Source organism: Trachypithecus francoisi, unplaced genomic scaffold (genome assembly GCF_009764315.1).
Source record: "Trachypithecus francoisi isolate TF-2019V2 unplaced genomic scaffold, Tfra_2.0 Lachesis_group17, whole genome shotgun sequence".
Taxonomy (NCBI): domain Eukaryota; kingdom Metazoa; phylum Chordata; class Mammalia; order Primates; family Cercopithecidae; genus Trachypithecus; species Trachypithecus francoisi.
In genome coordinates, this window is record NW_022681462.1 from 12,243,978 (window position 1) to 12,264,764 (window position 20,787).

The 20,787-nt window shown below is 40.6% G+C and overlaps 1 protein-coding gene and 1 non-coding gene across 8 annotated transcripts in view; both read left to right on the top strand.

Annotated features, from left to right (window-relative positions):
- Positions 1 to 20,787, top strand: part of COMMD1 (copper metabolism domain containing 1) — a 241,908-nt gene that overhangs the window by 110,839 nt on the left and 110,282 nt on the right. The window contains exon 3 of one of the 7 annotated variants that reach the window (XM_033239184.1): positions 448 to 501. The exons of the other annotated variants lie outside the window; for them this stretch is intronic. Coding sequence (XP_033095075.1) covers positions 448 to 486 — 39 coding nt within the window. The 3' untranslated portion in view covers positions 487 to 501. Of the gene's footprint in view, positions 1 to 447; positions 502 to 20,787 lie in introns of those variants that run through there. 7 annotated transcript variants of the gene reach the window in all.
- Positions 14,874 to 14,981, top strand: LOC117063209. Its single transcript, XR_004428808.1, has one exon. It is a non-coding gene; the product is annotated as a U6 spliceosomal RNA (small nuclear RNA).

Consider the following 20,787-nt stretch of genomic DNA (forward strand, 5'->3'; position numbering starts at 1 on the left):
TGCAGTGTTGACTGTCTAATATACAACTTGAGTTTTCTGATAGCTAAATTACCCCTTCCACTTGGGGAAAAAATATAAAAGAAATCATTTAACATTTGGCAGTTAAGAAGATGTTGTTTGTGCTGAAGTAATTTTATTTTTAAAACTCTTAACTTACAAAGAGATAGATGCACTTGAGATTACTGAACATAAATTTTTTATAGACTTTAAAAGAAAATCATTTTTTCTTATGATGTATCCTTTCTTATGTACACTATACTCAATAAAATGATTTAAAGAGGAAGAGAGAGAAAGATGAATGTCTTCGCAGATTCCCTGACCCTGTGAGAGCAGGGCTTTGACACTGCTGAAGTCCTCAGCCTCTGACTAGTAGCTCGCCAGCATGCAGCCCCTGGTGTTGGACTTCTTTCAGCTGTTCAGGCTGTCTGTTTCTATTCTTGTGGACAGATGGGGTGCTTGAGAGGAAGCCAGGAAGCCAAGCCTTAAGAGGACTTGGAAGCAATTTTTGAATGTAAGTCCCTTGTCCTAAACTCAGGGGTAACAGTGTATCCTGCCCAGCAGTGTTGAACTGCCTGTGTTTGTCTAGTATGTGTGTACTGGCTGGTTGGCTCTGGGCTTCATTCCATGTATGCCACTGCTCTATTGCCAAGATAAATGTAGAAGGCCTCTGGCCCAAGCCCATCCTTAGTACTTTAAAAAAAAATTGTGGTAAAATATACATAACATAAAAGTTTACCATTTTAACTTTTTTTTTTTTTTTTCCGAGACGGAGTCTCACTCTGTCACCCAGGCTGGAATGCAGTGGTGCAATCTTGGCTCACTGCAACCTCTGCCTCCTGAGTTCAAGCGATTCTTCTGTCTCAGCCTCCCAAGTAGCTGGGACTACAGGCATGCACCACCATGCCAGGCCAATTTTTGTATTTGTAGTAGAGATAGGGTGTCACCATATTGGCCAGTATGGTCTTGAACTCCTGACCTCATGATCCACCCCCCCTCAGCCTCCCAAAGTGCTGGGATTACTGGTGTGAGCCACTATGCCCAGCCAGGTTTGCCGATTTTCAAAAATCTTTTTTATTTTTTTTCTTTTCTTTCTTGTCTTTCTTTTTTCTTTTCTTTTTTTTTTTTCGAGGCAGGGTCTTGCTCTATCGCCCAAGCTGGAGTGCATTCGAACCATTCATAATGTTGTATAACCATCACCACTATCTATTTGCAGATTTTTTTTTTAAAATCCCAAACAGAAATTCAGTACACATTAAATAGTAACTCACGATTTCCACCTCTCTTCAGCCCTGGTAACCTCTTTTCTACTTTTTTCTCTATGTATTTGCCTATTCTAGGTACCTCACATAAATAGAACCATACAATATTTGTCCTTTTGTGTCTGGTCTATTTTACACATAGTGTCTTCAACTTTTATCTTTATTGTAGTACATATCAGAATTTCATTCCTTTTAAAGGCTGAATAATATTCCACTGTGTGCATATACCACATTTTGTTTATCCATTTATCTGCTGATGGATATTTGAGTTGTTTCCACCTTTTGGCTCTGTAACTAATCTGCTGTGAACATGGGTGTACAAATATCTATTTTAGTCTCTGTTTTTAATTATTTTGGGTATATGCTAGGAGTGGACTTGTTGGATCACATGGTAATTCTATGTTTTTACTTTTTAAGGAACTGCCAAACTATTTTCTATGGAGATTGCTCAATTTTATGGTTTTTTTCCAGCAGTACATGAAGGTTCCAATTTCTATACATCCTCACTAACACTTGTTAGTTTCTGGGGTTTTTTTTTTTTTTTTTTTTTGATAGTTGTCATCCTAATGTATATAAAGTGGTATCTTATTGTAGTTTTGAGTTGAAGTCCTCAATAATTAGAGATGTTGAACATCTTTTTTATGTGCTTATTGGGGTTGCCCTTTTTGTTTGTTTGTTTGTTTGTTGAGACAAGAGTCTTGCTCTGTCTCCCAGGCCGGAGTGCAGTGGTAAGATCTCGGCTCACTGAAACCTCCTCCTCCTGAGTTCAAGCGATTCTCTTGCTCAGCCTCCTGAGTAGCTGGGATTACAGGCACACACCGCCACGCCTGGCTAATTTTTGTATTTTTAGTAGAGATAGGGTTTCACCACTTTTGGCCAGGCTGGTCTCGAATGCCTGACCTCAGGCAATCTGCCTGCCTTGGCCTCCCAAAGTGCTGGGATTGCAGGTGTGAGCCACCATGCCCAGCCAGGTTTGCCCATTTTCTTTTTTTTTTTTTTTCTTTTTTTTTGAGACGGAGTCTCGCTCTGCCACCCAAGCTGGAGTGCAGTGGCCGGATATCAGCTCACTGCAAGCTCTGCCTCCTGGGTTTACGCCATTCTCCTGCCTCAGCCTCCTGAGTAGCTGGGGCTACAGGTGCCCGCCACGTCGCCCGGCTAGTTTTTTGAATTTTTTAATAGAGATGAGGTTTCACCGTGTTCGCCAGGATGGTCTCGATCTCCTGACCTCATGATCCGCCTGTCTCGGCCTCCCAAAGTGCTGAGATTACAGGCTTGAGCCACCGCGCCTGGCCGGTTTGCCCATTTTCAAAAATCTTTTTTATTTTTCTTTTTGCGTCTTTTATCTTTTCTTTTTTATTATTTTTTATTATTTATTTATTTATTTTTGAGACAGGGTCTTGCTCTATCGCCCAAGCTGGAGTGCAGTGGCCCAATCTCGGCTCACTGCAACCTCTGCCTCCCAAGCTCCAGTGCTCCTCTCACCTCGGCCACCTGAGTAGCTGGGACTACAGGTGCAAGCTACCATGCCTGGTTAATTTTTTGTATTTTTTGTAGAGACGGGGTTTTGCCATATTGCCCAGACTGGTCTTGAACTCCTGGGCTGAAGCAAGCCACTGCATCAGCCTTACAAAGTGGTTGGGTTACAAGCATGAGCCACTGAACCCATCCTCTTTTTTTTTTTTTTCTACACCAAACACCTGAACCCATTTTACCCACTTTCGTTGTTTTCTTGGTGGTGTTGAATTACAGGAGTTTTTAAATATATTCAGGATATCAATCACATACCAGATATATGGATTTGCAAATATTTTCTTCCTGTCTGAGTTTTCATTCCCCTCCAGATCATATCCTTTGATGCATGAAAGTTTTAAATTTTGATGTGGTCCAGTTTATTTTTACTTTTGTTGCCTGTGCTTTTGGTATCCTATCCAAGAAGTCATTGCCAAATCCAATGTCATGAAACTTTTCCTCTGTGTTTTCTATTAAGAGTTCTATAGTTTTCACTCTTAGGCTTTAGGTCCTTGATCCACTTGAGTTAATTTTTTCATATGACATGAGACCATTCTTAAAATTTTGTATGGATTTAAAAAAAATAATTTATGCTACTAGGGAAACAGAAAATAGGACTTCTGAAATTGAAGCTGATAAGTTTTAAGTTTATCGTGTTTCTGAATTTTCTAGATAACTCTGTGTAATTAATTAAACAGGGCTCTTATCACCCAAGATGTTAATGAGTGGTAGTCGCTAGTAATCAGCTCGTATTAACTGCCAAATAAGCTAAACTTCCTTTTTATTGCCAGAGTTATTAACCTAAGTGGATTATAAGTCAATAACAGAGGAAATATATCTGAATTTTATTTTTATTTTTATTTTATTTTATTTTTTTTGAGGCGGAGTCTCACTCTGTCATCCAGGCTGGAGTGCAGTGGCCGGATCTCAGCTCACTGCAAGCTCCGCCTCCTGGGTTCCCGCCATTCTCCTGCCTCAGCCTCCCGAGTAGCTCGGGACTACAGGCGCCCGCCACCTTGCCTGGCTATTCTTTTTTTTGTATTTTTTTAGTAGAGACAGGGTTTCACCGTGTTAGCCAGGATGGTCTCGATCTCCTGACCTAGTGATCCACCCGTCTCGGCCTCCCAAAGTGCTGGGTATATCTGAATTTTAATGAGCCATTTTATAGTCTTGTGGATACAGTACAAAAGCCTGAACTGAATTATGATAAACCTAGTGAATGCAACAGTGTTGATCACAAAATGAGTTTGATCTTTGATCCCGTGATACTGGCCTCCCTCCACGCACACACTTCCTTAGTCTAAAGAAAACAACCTAGTCTTCTTAGAATATCATTTAAAGGCTGGGTGCAATGGCTCGTGCCTGTTATCCTAACACTTTGAGAGGCCAAGGCAGGCAGATCACTTGAGCCCAGGAATTCAAGACCAGCCTGGGCAACATGGTGAAACCCTATCTCTACAAAAAAAAAAAAAAAAAAATTAGCAGGGCATGGTGGTGCACACCTGTAGTCCCAGCTGCTTGGTAGGCTGAAGTGGGAGGATTGCCTGGGCCCAGGAGTTCGAGGCTGCAGTGAACTGTGATCATGCCACTGCACTCCAGTGCAGATGACCGAGTGAGACCCTGTCTCCAAGAAAAAAAAAAAAGAAAGAAAAATGAAGATATCTCTTGGTTATGTGGCTCTGTTCATGTAATTATTTAAAAACGATGACTTCAGGCTGGGCATGGTGGCTCATGCCTGTAATCTCAGCACTTTGGGAGGCCAAGGCAGGAGGATTGTTTGAGGACAGGAGGTCAAGATCAGCCTGGGCAACACAGGAAGACCCCTTCTCTACAAAAAAGTTTAAAAATTAGCTGGGCATGGTGGCATGCACCTGTAGTCCCAGCTACTTGGGAGGCTGAGGTAGGAGGATCACTGGAGCCTGGGAGGGGAGATTGAAGCTGCAGTGAGCCATGATTGTACCTCTGCACTCCAGCCTGGGTGTCAGAGCACGACCTATCTGAAAAAAAAAGTCTGACTTTATGCGGAGGTAAGATCATGGGTAGCAGGCCCATATCCATCTTTTCAGGTACTTCCGTCTTCCCAACACGTGTATATTGATGAAAGGTGGATTCTTATTTTCCCTGCTTAGGTCACATGGCACATGGCTACCCAGGAGAAGTCACTGTTTATTGGAATTAGGGTAATTTAGGGAAGGTGTAAATTGACAGCTGATACCACAGGGAATAAGTGAGGAGCAGTTCACAAAAGGAATTAAGCATGCTGGACAAACAAAACCAATATGATACAAAGGTACTTTTGTCAAAATAAGAAACTAACAGTAGTACTTTGTTACTAACTAAACTCCAGATTTTATTTCTATTTCAGCATTTTTTCCATTCATACTCCCTTTCTGCTCCAGGATCAAATCCAAACTACCACTAAATTGCTAACTAACTAAATTGCGCTTACTTATCATGTCTCCCAGTCACGGCAGATCACTGTTTCAGTTTTTCATGAGCATTATGGTTGTTTATTTCCCAGCTTTATTGGGATATAATTGGTAAATTCAAATGGTATATATTTAAGGTGTAAAACTTGATGTTTTGATATATATGTACATTGTGAAATGACCTTTACAATCTTAAAGAATACTAGCCAAGTACCTATAGTGTATCCTCTAACCTGTGCTTGTCTGTTTTCTCATGATTAGATTGGTTTATAGGTGTCTTAGTGTGTTTTGTGTTGCTATAACAGAATACCTGAGCCTGGATAATTTATTGAGAACAGAAATTTAATTTCTCATAGTTCTGTAGGCTGGGAGTCCAAGATTGAGGTGCTAGTAGGTTTGGTGTTTGGTGAAGGCCTGGTCTCTGCTTCCAAGAGGGTGCCTTGAATACTGCATCCTCCAGAGGGCAGGAACACTGTGTCCTCACATGGTACAAGAATAGAAGAGAGCAAACTCACTCCTACTAGCTCGCTTCCTCCCTCCCTCCCTCCCTCCCTCCCTCTCTCCCTCTCTCCCTCTCTCCCTTCCTTCCTCCCTCTCTCCCTTCCTTCCTTTGTTTTTTTCCTTCTTCCTTTCTCTTTTCTTTTTGAAGGAGTTTCGCTCTTGTTGCCCAGGCTGGAGTGCAGTGGCGTGATCTCAGCTCACTGCAACCTCTGCCTTCTGGGTTCAAGCAATTCTGCCTCACTCTCCCAAGTACCTGGGATTACAGGCACCCATCACCACACCCAGCTAATTTTTTGTATTTTCAGTAGAGATGGAGTTTCACCATGTTGGCCAGGCTGGTCCCAAACTCCTAACCTCAAGGGATCTGTCCGCCTTGGCCTCCCAAAGTGCTGGGATTACAGGCGTGAGCCACTGTGCCCGGCCCTACAAGCTCTTTTCATAATGACATTAATCCATTCATGAGAGTGCAGCCCTCATGATCTAAACATCTCCCAAAAGGCCCTACCTCCCAACACTGCTGCACTGGGGTTGAAGTTTCTAACACATGAATTTTGGGGGAACACATTCAGACCATAGTAATGGATTTTGGGAAAGAACACAACAGAGGTGAAGTAGCTTTCTTGTCACACCATGTTAGGCAATAGATGCAATCCACATGTCGTCACTGTTGATGTTAACCCTTACCACTTGGTTAAGGTAGCATTTATCAGATTTCTGCAGTGAAAAGTTACTATTTTTCTCTCTCCCTACTCTCTTCTTCAGAATTTGCTTTTTTATTATTGTAGAAACAAGTCAGTCCAGCCTGCACTCAAGAGGAGGGAAGATTGGGTCTACATTTTGAAGGAAGTATCAGAGAATTTGTGAACATATTCTAAATCTCCACAATACACTCTTCAGCCACAGATTATTTACATTCATCCTATGTGCAGAATATACTCACCCGTTCCTAATATTCTGCAGAATTCTCATTTATAGCGTCAGCTTACAGTCCAGGATATTGTCATCTAAATTAGGTCCAGTTTTGGATGAGACTCTTCAGGTGTATGTAGTTTCTTCAGCTCCTTGAGTACATTACTTCTCTATGTGAAGACCTGTGAAACTAAAGAAGCAAATTGTTTGCCCCACACATAACCAAGATGCAATGGTTGGCCAGGTATGTGATAACTAGTGTAGACATTCTTGTTCAAACAGAGGGAAAATGTTGGTACAAAGGTGTCGTTATGTCACACCATTTTTGAAATTCAGCTGGGCACAGGTTGGTAATTCCTTGATTAAAATTAAGATCTGGAAATAATTCTTTATGGCTCTTAGCTCGACCTTCTGGGGCTTTTGTTTTCACACTCTGAGTTTTCTTTTCTGTGAAAACTAGGAAAGTAGGCTTTTTTTGCCAGCTGTGTACATTCCTCTATCCACTTCCAACCTGTAGATGTTTGGGAGTCCAAGGCCTTCTTTTCATTTTGTACTATTTCTGTCTCTTTCAGTTGAAATGGGCAGTGTTTCTGCCAATATAACTTTCTTCAAAACATTATGGGTCTCCCATTAATATTTGGGCTCACTTCATTAGACAAAAGTCACACCCAAAAATCTCTTTGAGATAAGCCATTCTCATTCTTGAAATTCTGCTGAGGGGCAATAGCTTTTAGCTTCTTAGAAACTCTACTCTTTGGTTAAAATAATCTGTAAGTCACACCTTTAAAATCTTTAGGAGGCCTTTTGTCTAACTGAATAGTACAGAGGCATCATCTTGGATCTTACCAAGGTTGAATTTTGTAGCTGTGTCCTCAGCCACATCATGTTTTCTTGACAGTGCTTGGGATTTGAATTTTGCTGGGAAGCCATTTTTTATTTTAGTATTTTTTGCATGTGAGAGACTGGGAATCTTCAAAACCAGCAAGTGCTGGCTCCTTTTTGTTCTGCTCTTGAGATACTTATTGTGGAAATTTGAATATTTGTTACAGTGGTGTAAACTTGGCAAAATGAGAGGTCTGGGAGTCTTGAGCATTTGTTCAGTGGAAGTTGAAGAGATTATTGAGGAGCAGAAGGAAAGCTAAGAGTGGAGCTTTGAGAAATGTGTATCTTTAATAAGCAAATGAAAAAGACTGAGAGAGACAAAGTTGGAGGGGGTCAAAGATTGGAGAAATGGAAAGGGATCCGAGAAGTATTGACAGTGGCCTGGCCTCCTCACTTTCTTAACATGGTTGGTTTGGTGGAAAGTTTTCCAGTTTCTCTTCATAATAAACTCTTTGAGTCAAGCAGATTAATACCTTTTATATCTTAATGTTTATGTCATTAGCTTTTGTATTAAGCTGAAGAATGAAAACACCACACAAGGCCGGGCAGAGTGGCTCACGCCTATAATCCCAGCACTTTGGGAGGCTGAGGTGAGCAGATCACCTGATGTCAGGAGTTTGAGACTCAGCGTGACTAACGTGGATAAACCCTGTCTCTACCAAAAATACAAAATTCGCTGGGCTTGGTGGTGTGCGCCTGTAATCCCAGCTACTTGGGAGGCTGAGGCGGGAGAATCACTTGAACCCAGGAGGCAGAGGTTGCAGTGAGCCGAGGTTGCGCCATTGCACTCCAGCCTGAGGTCGCACGATTGCACTCCAGCCTGGGCAACAAGAGTGAAACTCCGTCTCAAAAAAAAAAAAAACACCACTACAGAGGCAAAGTTGAAGGGCAAGTCTGTGTAACTTTGCCCTGTATAAGCATAAAGAATGCCATGGTAAAGAATGTTGCATGCTTAAAGTCATACATTCTTTCAAAAGTTGGCTTGTCTTGTTGTTGAAGTGTCACAGTGTTTTAATCTACTGTGTACATTTTTGTTTGTTTGTTTGTTTGTTTGAGATGGAGTCTCGCTCTGTCGCCCAGGCTGGAGGGCAGTGGCACGATCTCGGCTCACTGCAAGCTCCGCCTTCTGGGTTCACGCCATTCTCCTGCCTCAGCCTCCAGAGTAGCTGGGACTACAGGCGCGTGCCACCATGCCTGGCTAATTTTTTGTATTTTTAGTAGAGACGGGATTTCACCGTGTTAGCCAGGATGGTCTCAATCTCCTGACCTCGTCATCCGCCCACCTCGGCTTCCCAAAGTGCTGGGATTACAGGCGTGAGCCACCGCGCCCGGCCATCTACTGTGTTTTTAACATCAAGGTTTTTAAACACTCTAACAGATACTTGATTTGTGTTTTCTTCTGTAGAGTGTCTTTTCACTTTCTTGATAATGCTCTTTGATGCACAAAGGTTTTTAATTTTTATAAACTCCTATTTTTCTTGTTTGTGCCTTGGTGTCAAATCTAAGAATCCATGGCCAAATCTGATTCATGAAGATTTATCATTATGTAGATCTTGTATTTAGATTGTTGATCCACTTGGAGTCAGTTTTTATATAGGCAGTAAGGTAGGGGTTGAGTGAATTTTCTTGTTTTATTTTATTTTAGAGTATGGGAATCCCAACTGGTGAATATATGTCTGTTCTTAGGCATTGAGGACAGATAGTATACAATCGTATACAATACAGGTTTTAGGAGATTTTCTATAATATAGTTTTTAACTCCTCTGTCAGACTCAAGACAATTGTTTGACCCTAGTTCCTGGAAATTGGTTTTGCTTCTTTTTTTTTCTTTTAAATTTTTGATTATAAAAGAGGATAGTTCTAGAAACTATAAGTTAGATATTTTAACATGAATCTTCTAATGTTATTTACTGGTGCTTCATTTTTTATTTATTTATTTTATTTTATTTTATTTTATTTTATTTTTTGAGATGGAGTCTCGCTTTGTCGCCCGGGCTGGAGTGCAGTGGCCGGATCTCAGCTCACTGCAAGCTCCACCTCCCGGGTTTATGCCATTCTCCTGCCTCAGCCTCCCAAGTAGCTGGGACTACAGGCGCCCGCCACCTCGCCCGGCTAGTTTTTTTGTATTTTTAGTAGAGACGGGGTTTCACCGTGTTAGCCAGGATGGTCTCGATCTCCTGACCTCGTGATCCGCCCGTCTCGGCCTCCCAAAGTGCTGGGATTACAGGCTTGAGCCACCGCGCCTGGCCCATTTTTTATTTTTTACATGAAGCTGAGACCAGTGTATGTTGAGGCACTTGGTGAACAAACAAATCATAAGAGTGAAGTATTTTTAACAATGTTTGGATATAGTCTTTGGAATGTGTTTTAATTCTAGTTTCACCATATATATATATATATTTTTGGCCAAATCAATAGCTGCATATCACTTAAAAAAAAAAAAGAAAAACAGTTAATTGGAGAGTACTTCTGAATAAAATGATTTTTGTAAATTCATACTTTGTACCCCCTCTACTTTAGTAGAAATGATAGGTAAATGTAGAAATTTAAAAGACTTAGCCACATTAAGGAAAGATCAACATGTCTATGAACCTGAAATGGAATCAAAGAGTGAGGTGATGAGTGAGGCTTAAAGCCAGGGATCGTTTAGAGTCCAATGTAAATGCTAGTCGCTGAGTTTCATTCCTAAGTAGTAAGGGAAGTAAATGTACTTCGTGGACACCATTTATAGAAAGCTTTTCAGAATATCCAGTTCACTTAAAAAATCTCACACCTGTAATCCCAGCATTTTGGGAGGCTGAGGCGGGCTGATCACCTGAGGTCAGGAGTTTGAGACCAGCCTGACCAACATGGTGAAACCCCGTCTCTACTAAAAATACAAAATTAGCCAGGCGTGGTGGCACATACCTGTAATTCCAGCTATTCAAGAGGCTGAGACAGGACAATCGCTTGAACCCGGAAGATAGAGGTTGCAGTGAGCCAAGATCGTGCCATTGTACTCCAGCCTTGGCAACAAGAGCGAAACTCCGTCTCAAAAAAAATAAACAAATAAAAATTTAAAAAAGCATGAGAATGCAAACACGAAATTTAGAATAGTAGTTACCCCTGAGGAGTGGAAAAAGGAAAATGGAATAAGGAAAGACATAGTAGCCTTTAACACTGTATGTAAACATTTGTTAAATCCAAAACAAACAGAAAAACTGAATGTGTGTATTGTGAGGAAGAAGAGGTACCCATAGGAATTTAGCCTAAATAAACAACTCAAGATTCTACAAATACTTATATATGCAAATATTTATTGTGGATTTTTAAATTTTTTTTATTTTTTTATTTTTTATTTTTTTATTTTTATTTTTTTTGAGACGGAGTCTCGCTCTGTCGCCCAGGCTGGAGTGCTGTGGCCGGATCTCGGCTCACTGCAAGCTCCGCCTCCCGGGTTCACGCCATTCTCCTGCCTCAGCCTCCCGAGCAGCTGGGACTACAGGCGCCGCCACCTCGCGTTTAATGCAGAGTTTCTCTCTTGTTACCCAGGCTGGAGTGCAGTGGAGCAATCTTGGTTCACTGCAAGCTTCACCTCCTGGGTTCAAGCAATTCTCCTGCCTCAGCCTCCTGAGTAGCTTATAGGCGCACACCACCACGATTGGCTAATTTTTTGTATTTTTAGTAGAGACAGGGTTTCACCATGTTGGCCAGGCTGGTATTAAACTCTTGACCTTGGGTGTTCCGCCTGCCTTGGCCTCCCAAAGTGCTGGGATTACAGGCATGAACCATGGCCCTCGGCCTATTGTGGAATTTATGTGGTAGAAAATTAGAAACAACTGAATGTCCAAAAATAGGGGAATGAATGGGAGGAAGGGGAAGAACAGGAGAATACTATACAACAGTTATATCTACTCTTTGTAATACTCTACAGTCATTTTTTTTTCTTTTTTCTTTTTTTTTTTTTTTTTGAGACGGAGTCTCGCTGAGTCGCCCAGGCTGGAGTGCAGTGGCGCGATCTTGGCTCCCTGCAAGCTCCGCCTCCCGGGTTCCCGCCATTCTCCCGCCTCAGCCTCCGAGTAGCTGGGACTACAGGCGCCCGCCACCGCGCCCGGCTAGTTTTTTGTATTTTTAGTAGAGACGGGGTTTCACCGTGTTAGCCAGGAGGGTCTCGATCTTCTGACCTCGTGATCCACCCGCCTCGGCCTCCCAAAGTGCTGGGATTACAGGCTTGAGCCACCGCGCCCGGCCTAAACTGGAATTTTGTATTGAATCTTTCAGGGGGAACTTTGAAGCTGTTTATGAATATCTCCGCATATCTTTTTCGGGGCTTATATAAAGTAAAAGTTACACAAGACCTTTTTGACCTAGTTAGTTTCTTAAGAGTGTTGTTTGTTTATAGGCTTCTGTAAATATGTAATGTAATGTTACCTTATGTAATTAATGTGAGCTACCTTATTTTGAAAATTCAGAATATTTGCCTTATAAGATTTTTTTGCTACACAAATTTATCTGATGCCATTGAATCTATAATTTCTTTTTCTCTCCACTCAGGTTTAAAAATTCAAAATAATTGGTACATATGGGTAGTTAACAAGAAGCAGTCATTAATGGTATTGTAAGTTCTGTTCTGTTCTGTTCTTTCTTAGCAAACTACAATTTTCCTGTTTCCTGTGCAATCTTGATGCTTTAAAAAAAAGGCCAGGCAAGGTGGCTCACGCCTGTAATCCTAGCACTTTGGGAGGCTGAGGTGGGCAGATCACCTGAGGTCAGGAATTCGAGACCAGCCTGGCCAAGAACCCTGTCTCCACCAAAAATGCAAAAATTAGCCAGGCGTGGTGGTGCACACCTGTAATGCCAGCTACTTGGGTGGCTGAGGCAGGAAAATCACCTCAACCCAGGAGGTGGAGATTGCAATGAACCAAGATTGCACCACTGCACTCCAGCCTGGGGGACAGAGCGAGACTCTGTCTCAAAAAACAAACAAACAAACAAACAACAGCAACAACAAAAAACAGGCTGGACAAAAACCAAATGCCACTGCATTCCAGCCTGAGTGGAGGCAGGCTGAGTGAGACTCCGTCTTAACAAACAAACAAACAAACAAACAAACAAAATCAAACAAACTCAACCCCAAAGGCCGAAAGTAGAGAAGGGATGCTAAGTCAATAATAAAAAAATACTAATGTTATTTGCTTTCTGACAGGTAAGTAAAAGATGAATGGGGATACGTTGTTTTTTGTGTGTGTGTGTATGTTTTAAATTATTTTGTTTTGTTTTTGGAGTTAGAGTGTCGCTCTGTCACCCAGGCTGGAATACAGTGGCACGATCTTGACTCACTGCAACCTCCACCTCCAGGGTTGAAGCCATTCCTCTGCCTCAGTCTCCTGAGTAGCTGGGATTACAGACATGTGCTACCATGCCTGGCTAATTTTTTTTTTTTATAGTTTTGGTAGAGATGGGGTTTTGCTGTGTTGGCCAGCCTGGTCTCAAACTCCTGGCCTCAAGTAATCTGCCTGCCTTAGCCTCCTAAAGTGGTGGGATTACAGGTGTGAGCTACCACACCTGGCCAGGATACACTGTTCTTTTTTTTTTTTTTTTGAGACGGAGTCTCGCTCTGTCGCCCAGGCTGGAGTGCAGTGGCTGGATCTCAGCTCACTACAATCTCCGCCTCGCAGTTTCACGCCATTCTCCTGCCTCAGCCTCCCGTCAGCTGGGACTACAGGCGCCCGCCACCTCGCCCAGCTAGTTTTTTTTTTGTATTTTTAGTAGAGATGGGGTTTCACCGTGTTAGCCAGGATGGTCTCGATCTCCTGACCTTGTGATCCACCCATCTCGGCCTCCCAAAGTGCTGGGATTACAGGCTTGAGCCACTGCGCCTGGCCGGATACACTGTTCTTTTACCTACTTTGCACTTAGGGAAACAGGCATGGAGAGGTGAATTATCATACAACTAGTAGAAGGTAGAGCCAGAATTCAGACACAGGCCTGTCTGATTCCAGTAAGACTTTTATAAAAACTCAGCAACCCATCCAGCTACCTGTTGCTGTATTAGGCCGTTCTTGCTTTGCTATAAAGAAATACTTGAGACTGGGTACTTTATTTTTTATTTTTTATTTTTTTTTATACTTGAGACTGGGTACTTTATAAAGAAAAGCAGTCTAATTGGCCTACAGTTCTGCAGGGTGTACAGGAAGCATGGCGCTAGCATTTGCTTGGCTTCTAGGGAGGATTCAGGGAGTTTTTACTCGTGGTGGAAGGCAAAGGAAAAGCACGCACTTCACATGGCGAGAGTAGGAACAAGAGAAAAGGGTGGGTGGTGCCACACAATTTTAAATAACTAAATCTCTAGAGAATTCACTCATTATGGTGAGGACAGCACCAAGCCGTGAAGGATCTGCCCCCTCAACCCAAACGCCTCCCACTGTGCCCCACCTCCAACGTTGGAGATTACATGTTAACATGAGATTTGGGTGGGGACAAATACCCAAACTATATCACTATGTGATTAGTAATCGCTCTCACTTTTAGCCATTCCTCTCTTGGAGCTATACCTTACCCCTTGATACCAAAGCCACTGTATTCTTTAGGGAGATGACATTGTCACAAAAGGTATAGGACAAAGATGGTAGATTCTGGATCCTGACATTTCTAGACTTAAATCCCACTTCTGATAGTAATCAGCCATGTCTCCACACCATTATGATCCTCAGATTTCTCATTCCTAAGACAGTATAGTAACATATACTGTTAAAGATTGTTCTGAAAATCATATGTATATGTATATGTGTATTCATTCTTTCCAAAGCTTGTCTAGTATCATTGTAACTTATTCTTTTTTGGGTTTCTAGTTTCATATTTGCTTTTTTGCTACTTATTTTGATACCACTTGGTTTTGTATATACTTGAATCCTTTTTGTATTTAGTGATAACCATTATCTTAGTACTATTAAGATATCATGTGAAATTTTTGTTCAGTTTTGTCAAAAAATGACTAGCCTAAAAGTGTAAATCCCAATCATGAATATAGGATAGTGTAGCAGTTTCTTTCTTAATATTGCTTATTGTGTCTTGCCTAAGTTCTGAATTATGTGGACTGTATAGGTGTAGCATTCTACATTATGAGCTTGTTTTTCTCTTATGGCTAATACAAAAATCAAGAGTTGTAAGAGTTTATAAAATCATGGTTCTAATATTTACCATCTCTGTAGTAATTTGATCTAATGAGTTGACTCTGTTATTGCTAATGTTTATAACAGCATAGGCAATTATTCTACCAAGAACAATTGTTTTTAATAACATGCCCTACATAGGGCTGTTTTCACTCATAATTTTTTTGTCACACTTGTCAAGTAGGTAAAAGTTAACTGGCAACACTGGAACATCTCTTTTAGAACCATATTGAGTGCTCGCTTCGGCAGCACATATACTAAAATTGTGAACGATACAGAGAAGATTAGCATGGCCCCTGCGCAAGGATGACACGCAAATTCGTGAAGCGTTCCATATTTTTGCGTAGTCTGCGAAAGTCATTTCAGTATCTGCTAACTAGCACTAAGGAAATAGTGTGAATCTAAGCAAAAATGGGTGGCACCCAATGACGAAATTGTGGTTTTCAATACAAAAAAAAAAAAAAGAACCATATTGAATATGGGCATTACTCTGCATATTCTGGAGACATTTAAATCTTCAGTATAATTTTGTGACAGTAAAGGACAGCAATGCCTGCAAGCCCCTATGCCTTAATTTATTTTATTTTATTTATTTATTTATTTTTTATTTTTTTCGAGACAAGGTCTCGCTCTGTCACCCAGACTGGAGTACAGTGGTACTATCTCATCTCACTGCAGCCTCCACTTCCCTGGCTCAAGCGATCCTCCCACCTCAGCCTCATGAGTAGCTGGGACTAACCACACTTGGCTAATTTTTGTTGGTTTTTTAAAGAGACAATTTCTTGCCGGGCGCGGTGGCTCAAGCCTGTAATCCCAGCACTTTGGGAGGCTGAGACGGGCGGGTCACGAGGTCAGGAGATTGAGACCATCCTGGCGAACACGGTGAAACCCCGTCTCTACTAAAAATACAAAAAAAACTAGCCGGGCGAGGCGGCGGGCGCCTTGTAGTCCCAGCTACTCGGGAGGCTGAGGCAGGAGAATGGCGTAAACCCGGGAGGCGGAGCTTGCAGTGAGCTGAGATCCGGCCACTGCACTCCAGTCCGGGCGACAGAGCGAGACTCCGCCTCAAAAAAAAAAAAAAAAAGAGACAATTTCTTGCTATGTTGCTCAAACTCTTAGGCTCAAGTGATCTGCCCACCTTGGCCTCCCAGAGTGCTGGGATTACAGCCATATGCCACCGTGCCTGGCCTTCTATGCCTTCTTTTAAAAATGGGTAATAATAGCAACTAAATTTAGTTCCTGATTTTTATAGTCCCTGTTAGCCTGTTCAGTGCATTAAAGAAAACAATTGAATAGAAAGTCATCTTCACTTTAGAAGTGAGACTCAGTGACTACTGTATTTAGGAAGAATACAGTAGCAACTAACTGCCACTGTGGAGATTTCTGCTACCTAGCTGACTTCAGTGATTGTGGCTTTGTGTAAGAATATTTGCAGAGGACAGGTTGTTAGCATGATTACTCTGTCTTTAAGCTTCTGCATAGATTTGCAGTAAGGTCTTCTTTTTTCAATATAAAAGGAAAGTATGTTGTTTTCTGAGAGAAGATAGATGATAGCTTCCTCTGAACTTTCGCTGGGTAGGGGTGAGTCTTGATACACTTTAATATTTTGTAATAATTTAGCAAAACATTTTTTTAAAAATTAGTTTTCAATGGTTTATCCAACTGTAACTATGTCTTTTGTAATTCAAAAGCAGTACTATTTTCCTTCTAACTGAAGATTTTGACAAAAACTTGAATCTGGGAGGTCATGAGCCATGTTTGCCCCACTGCACTCCAGCCTAGGCGACAGAATGAGAGCCTTTCTCCAAAAAAAAGGAAAATAAAAAGGATTAAAATAATGATGCTAATAAAGCTATTGGATGGGTTTTTTCCCCCAAAAGGATGTTATATTCTACTACATTGGATGGATTATAAAATTTAATATTACAGTTGTCTTTGGTGACTGTTCTTTGAATACATTTCACTAATGAGATATAGTCAAATTATTTTATTGTAGTCACTTAAAGTATTTCCTGATTTTGTTCTAAATGTATGAACACTTGCTTGTTGAGTAGTTCATTTCAGTTATTTAAGTTCATTTTTATTGTGAGGGTACTGATGTCCTATAAACTGCCAGTTTTTGTCTCCAGGCTACTTTTATCTAAATGGTCTTTCTTACTAGTAGCATTCTGGTTGCCAGAAAATAGAGGAAATTGGCTTCACTATCAATTTATGAGATAGGTAGGAAGATATGGTTGACTCTCCAAAGGGATGCTAGAATTCTCTTTAGCTACCATATGATTATTTTGTAATGATTGTAAATGGTTATAGATAGAAGATTCATATATATGAGATACTGCTAGATATCCACTGTACCTAAGAATAGAAATGCTAATAATATTAGGAGATGTACATATTGTTTTTTAAATTCATATTATTTTTTAAATTAAGTACCCAAATCTAATTGTTATACTCTTTGGGCACAGTTACCAATTGGTATCAAGGTTACAAACCCGAGAATACAACAGGATATGTGTATGCATAAAGTTCACACATTTAGATAAATCTAATTTCACTTTATTAGATTCTAATTTTGTCTTGATATATGGAGGCTTTTTTTTTTTTTTTACCCCCTTTTAAATTTTGTATTATGGAAATTTAAAACAAAACAGAAAAAATATATATAATATAATGTATCCATTATATGGGCATAAAGAAAATAATATAATGTACCTATATTTGTGTTACCCAGCTTCAACGGTTATTAACCCATATCCCTTCTTGTTTTCATCTATATTTCTTTGCCCATTGGATTATTTTGAAGCAAATTCCAAAAATCATTTAATCATTAAAAGAGAAACTTTGTCTCTTCACATATATAACCACGATATAGTAACCATTACCGCATCTAAAAAGAAAATTAGAGTTTCCTGTGTTCTGGATTTTGCTGTTTGCATCCCCATGAAGTTCTGTAGCATGTTTCTCTGACCCCTGTATTTCCTGTTAGATCTAGAAAAAGTTCTCTCAACTTCTCAGTGTTGGAATTTTGTATTGGATAATTTTTTTGTTGTGAAGGACTGTCCTGTGCATTGCAGAATGTTTGGGAGCCAAGCCCTTCAACCCCAGTGGTTTGCTGAAAAATTGCTGACAAGAAGCATATTGATTAATAGGAAAAAAAGGCATACACATTTGTTTAAAGTGTATACACGGGAGCCTTCAGAACAAAGACCCAAAGATATAGGGAAATTGTCCATTTTTGTGCTTAGGTCCAACAAAGTATGGACAGCCATGTAGAAATATGATTGGACAAAAAGAGTATGATCTAATGCTAATAGACTTAATGGGGAAACCCAGCAAAGCCTGTCTGTTCAGATTCTTCTTGCCCTCTCAGAGCATGCATTTCCTCCTTCTGGGTGTGGGCAGGGCCCCCTCTGGGATGGGGGTCTTATGGCCTACAGTCAAACAAGGTAGGTCATTTCATTTCTTTATGGCCAGTTTTTACACAGGGTATTGTTAGGCTTTATGGTTGGCTTTTGAGGAAAGGGGTTCTGATTTCTTTTTTTTTTTTTTTTTTTTGAGGCGGAGTCTCGCTTTGTCGCCCGGACTGGAGTGCAGTGGCCGGATCTCAGCTCACTGCAAGCTCCGCCTCCCGGGTTTACGCCATTCTCCTGCCTCAGCCTCCCAAGTAGCTGGGACTACAGGCGCCCGCCACCTCGCCCGGCTAGTTTTTGTATTTTTAGTAGAGACGGGGTTTCACCGTGTTAGCCAGGATGGTCTCGATCTCCTGACCTCGTGATCCGCCCGTCTCGGCCTCCCAAAGTGCTGGGATTACAGGCTTGAGCCACCGCGCCCGGCCGGGGTTCTGATTTCTATGACCCACCTTGGGGAAGGGAGATTCTGGTTTCTGTGGCTGACCTCGGGGGAGAATGGGACTGAGAGATAGGAGAGCAAAAGTGAGAGAAAAACTTAGCTTCTGCAGCTGCTTCTGAAGCCTACAGTTTGGGAATTGTTTTCTGAGCTCCAGTAGATGTTCAGCAGGACTGCAGGTCTCTAGCCGCCAGTCAACAGCACCCCTCCACCAATTATGACAACTAAAAGTGTTCCAGACATTGCCAAATGTCTCCTGGTGGCAAAAATTGCCCCCTGTTGGGAACTCTGCTAATCTAGATGCTTACGAGATTCACGTTCCGTTTCTTGGCAACAATTCTTCATATGTTGTTGTGGTATTTTCTACCTTTTCTAAACATCACTTTTTATCTCTTTTCTTGTATTCAGTCTCTTAACAGACTGTATACTTAAAATGTTTGCTGAAGCTTTAGAAGCCTCAGCTTTAACATTTATTTGAGTATTTGTATGATAATATCCAAAATATATTAGTTATCTTACCATTTATTTTGTATTTTAGAAAGAAACACAATATATTTTACAATTTGGTAAAAATACAATACTCTAGGTGACTGTGTAACCTCTTAAAATTTTTTCATTTACATCCCCCGGGTTTGGATTTAGGGTTACCGTTTATAGATACAGGTGCTTCTTGTTTTAGTATTAGTTTGATAAAGTACCAATTATTTTTAAAAGGGATGATACTTAGTGTCATTAAATAGAATTCCAAATGATTAATAAGAGAGAGAATGTAGGCAAAGTAAACCTTTTAGATTTTGTGAAACATCCTCTGAATTCTCTATATTCTGGCCATACTGATCATTGCCTCACTACTCTTTTATCTCTCTTGGCAATTGACCTTAGTCTCCAGCCCCTTAAGTTCTCACATTAGTTAGACACAACCAGCCCCAATTCTAATGAGCCAGGCCTCTGTATAACAGAAGACAAAATATAATTAAATCCTAAACAAATGATACTACATTTATTGAGTGCTTTTTCTTCTTAAATTAAGTTTACTTAGAAATTGGAATGCATTCAGTAGATACTGTTTTGTGTTTGATCCTTTAAGTGCCCAACTCTGTTGCTACAGATCATAGATACTTTTTCTATCCTATTAATTGGCTTGATTGAAGCTGTTAGGAAGCATAATACTTACTGGTAGGATACAGACTAAAAATGCTGCTTGTCTCTAACTGTGCTTCACCAGTGAAAGTTGTTGGTGATTAAAATGGATTAACTCATATCTGGTTTTTCGTTTCACATTAAACTGAGGAGCCAGGGTTATCTGTCATCTTACATTGGGCTCATCTTTTCTCTGGGGGCCTGCTGTTTATGTTAAAGTAAATTTTGTTTGATTACTTGTTTTCACAATGCTAGATTTGCATGAATTTCATTTTGAAGACCTTTGTGGTTATCAGTGACTTTTAAAATAAAAATAGTTCCACATTCTCAGGAATGTGATCAAGTTGGAATTTGATCTCTAATGAATCATACAGGGAAAGGCTAGTATGATGGGATTCCAGTGATCTTTACTCAGATTATCTCTGACATCTCAGAAACTGGGTAATTTTAGCTCCCTTTAAATTTGCTTTTGAGAACATCTACTGTCACATTAACAACACTTAGTTGATTGTTGCTTCTGTGAAACGGTCTTTTCTGCTACATTGGTCTTTCCTTTATATGCCTTTAGCACTTTAGTATGTATAACACAGTCTAGCACTTCATAGTTTTTTATTTCCCTAGTTAAATTTCTGAAAAGTTTTGAGTATAAAATTGTGTGTTAAATATCTTGTACTGAACATGTAGAAAAGACTCAGAATATGCTTGTGATTGATTGTCAGGTAATTAAGAACTATCCAGAATATATGAATTTTGTAAATATGCTCACAGGAAGAGTTACTTCAAATCTGACTGAGAGAGAAACCACTGACTCCTGACCAGGTGTGGTGGCTCATGCCTGTAATCCCAGCACTTTGGGAATCTGAGGCAGGAGGATCACGTGCGCCCAGGTGGCCAAGATCTCCCTGGGCAATGAAGCAAGACCTCATTTCTACAGAAAATGTAAAAAAAAAAAAAAAAGGTTGACAGGGTGAGACCCTGTCTCTAAAACAAAATAAAATTAAGGGAAAAAACTACAAACCATTGACTCATGTATATAAAAAATCATATCTGCTGTTCAAAGCTTCAGGCATGTTCTTTGAAATTGATAATTGTTTACTTTGGTGGAACCTCATACATCCCTATAGATTTCCCCCTTGCTGCTCCTTTTCTATTGGTTTAGCT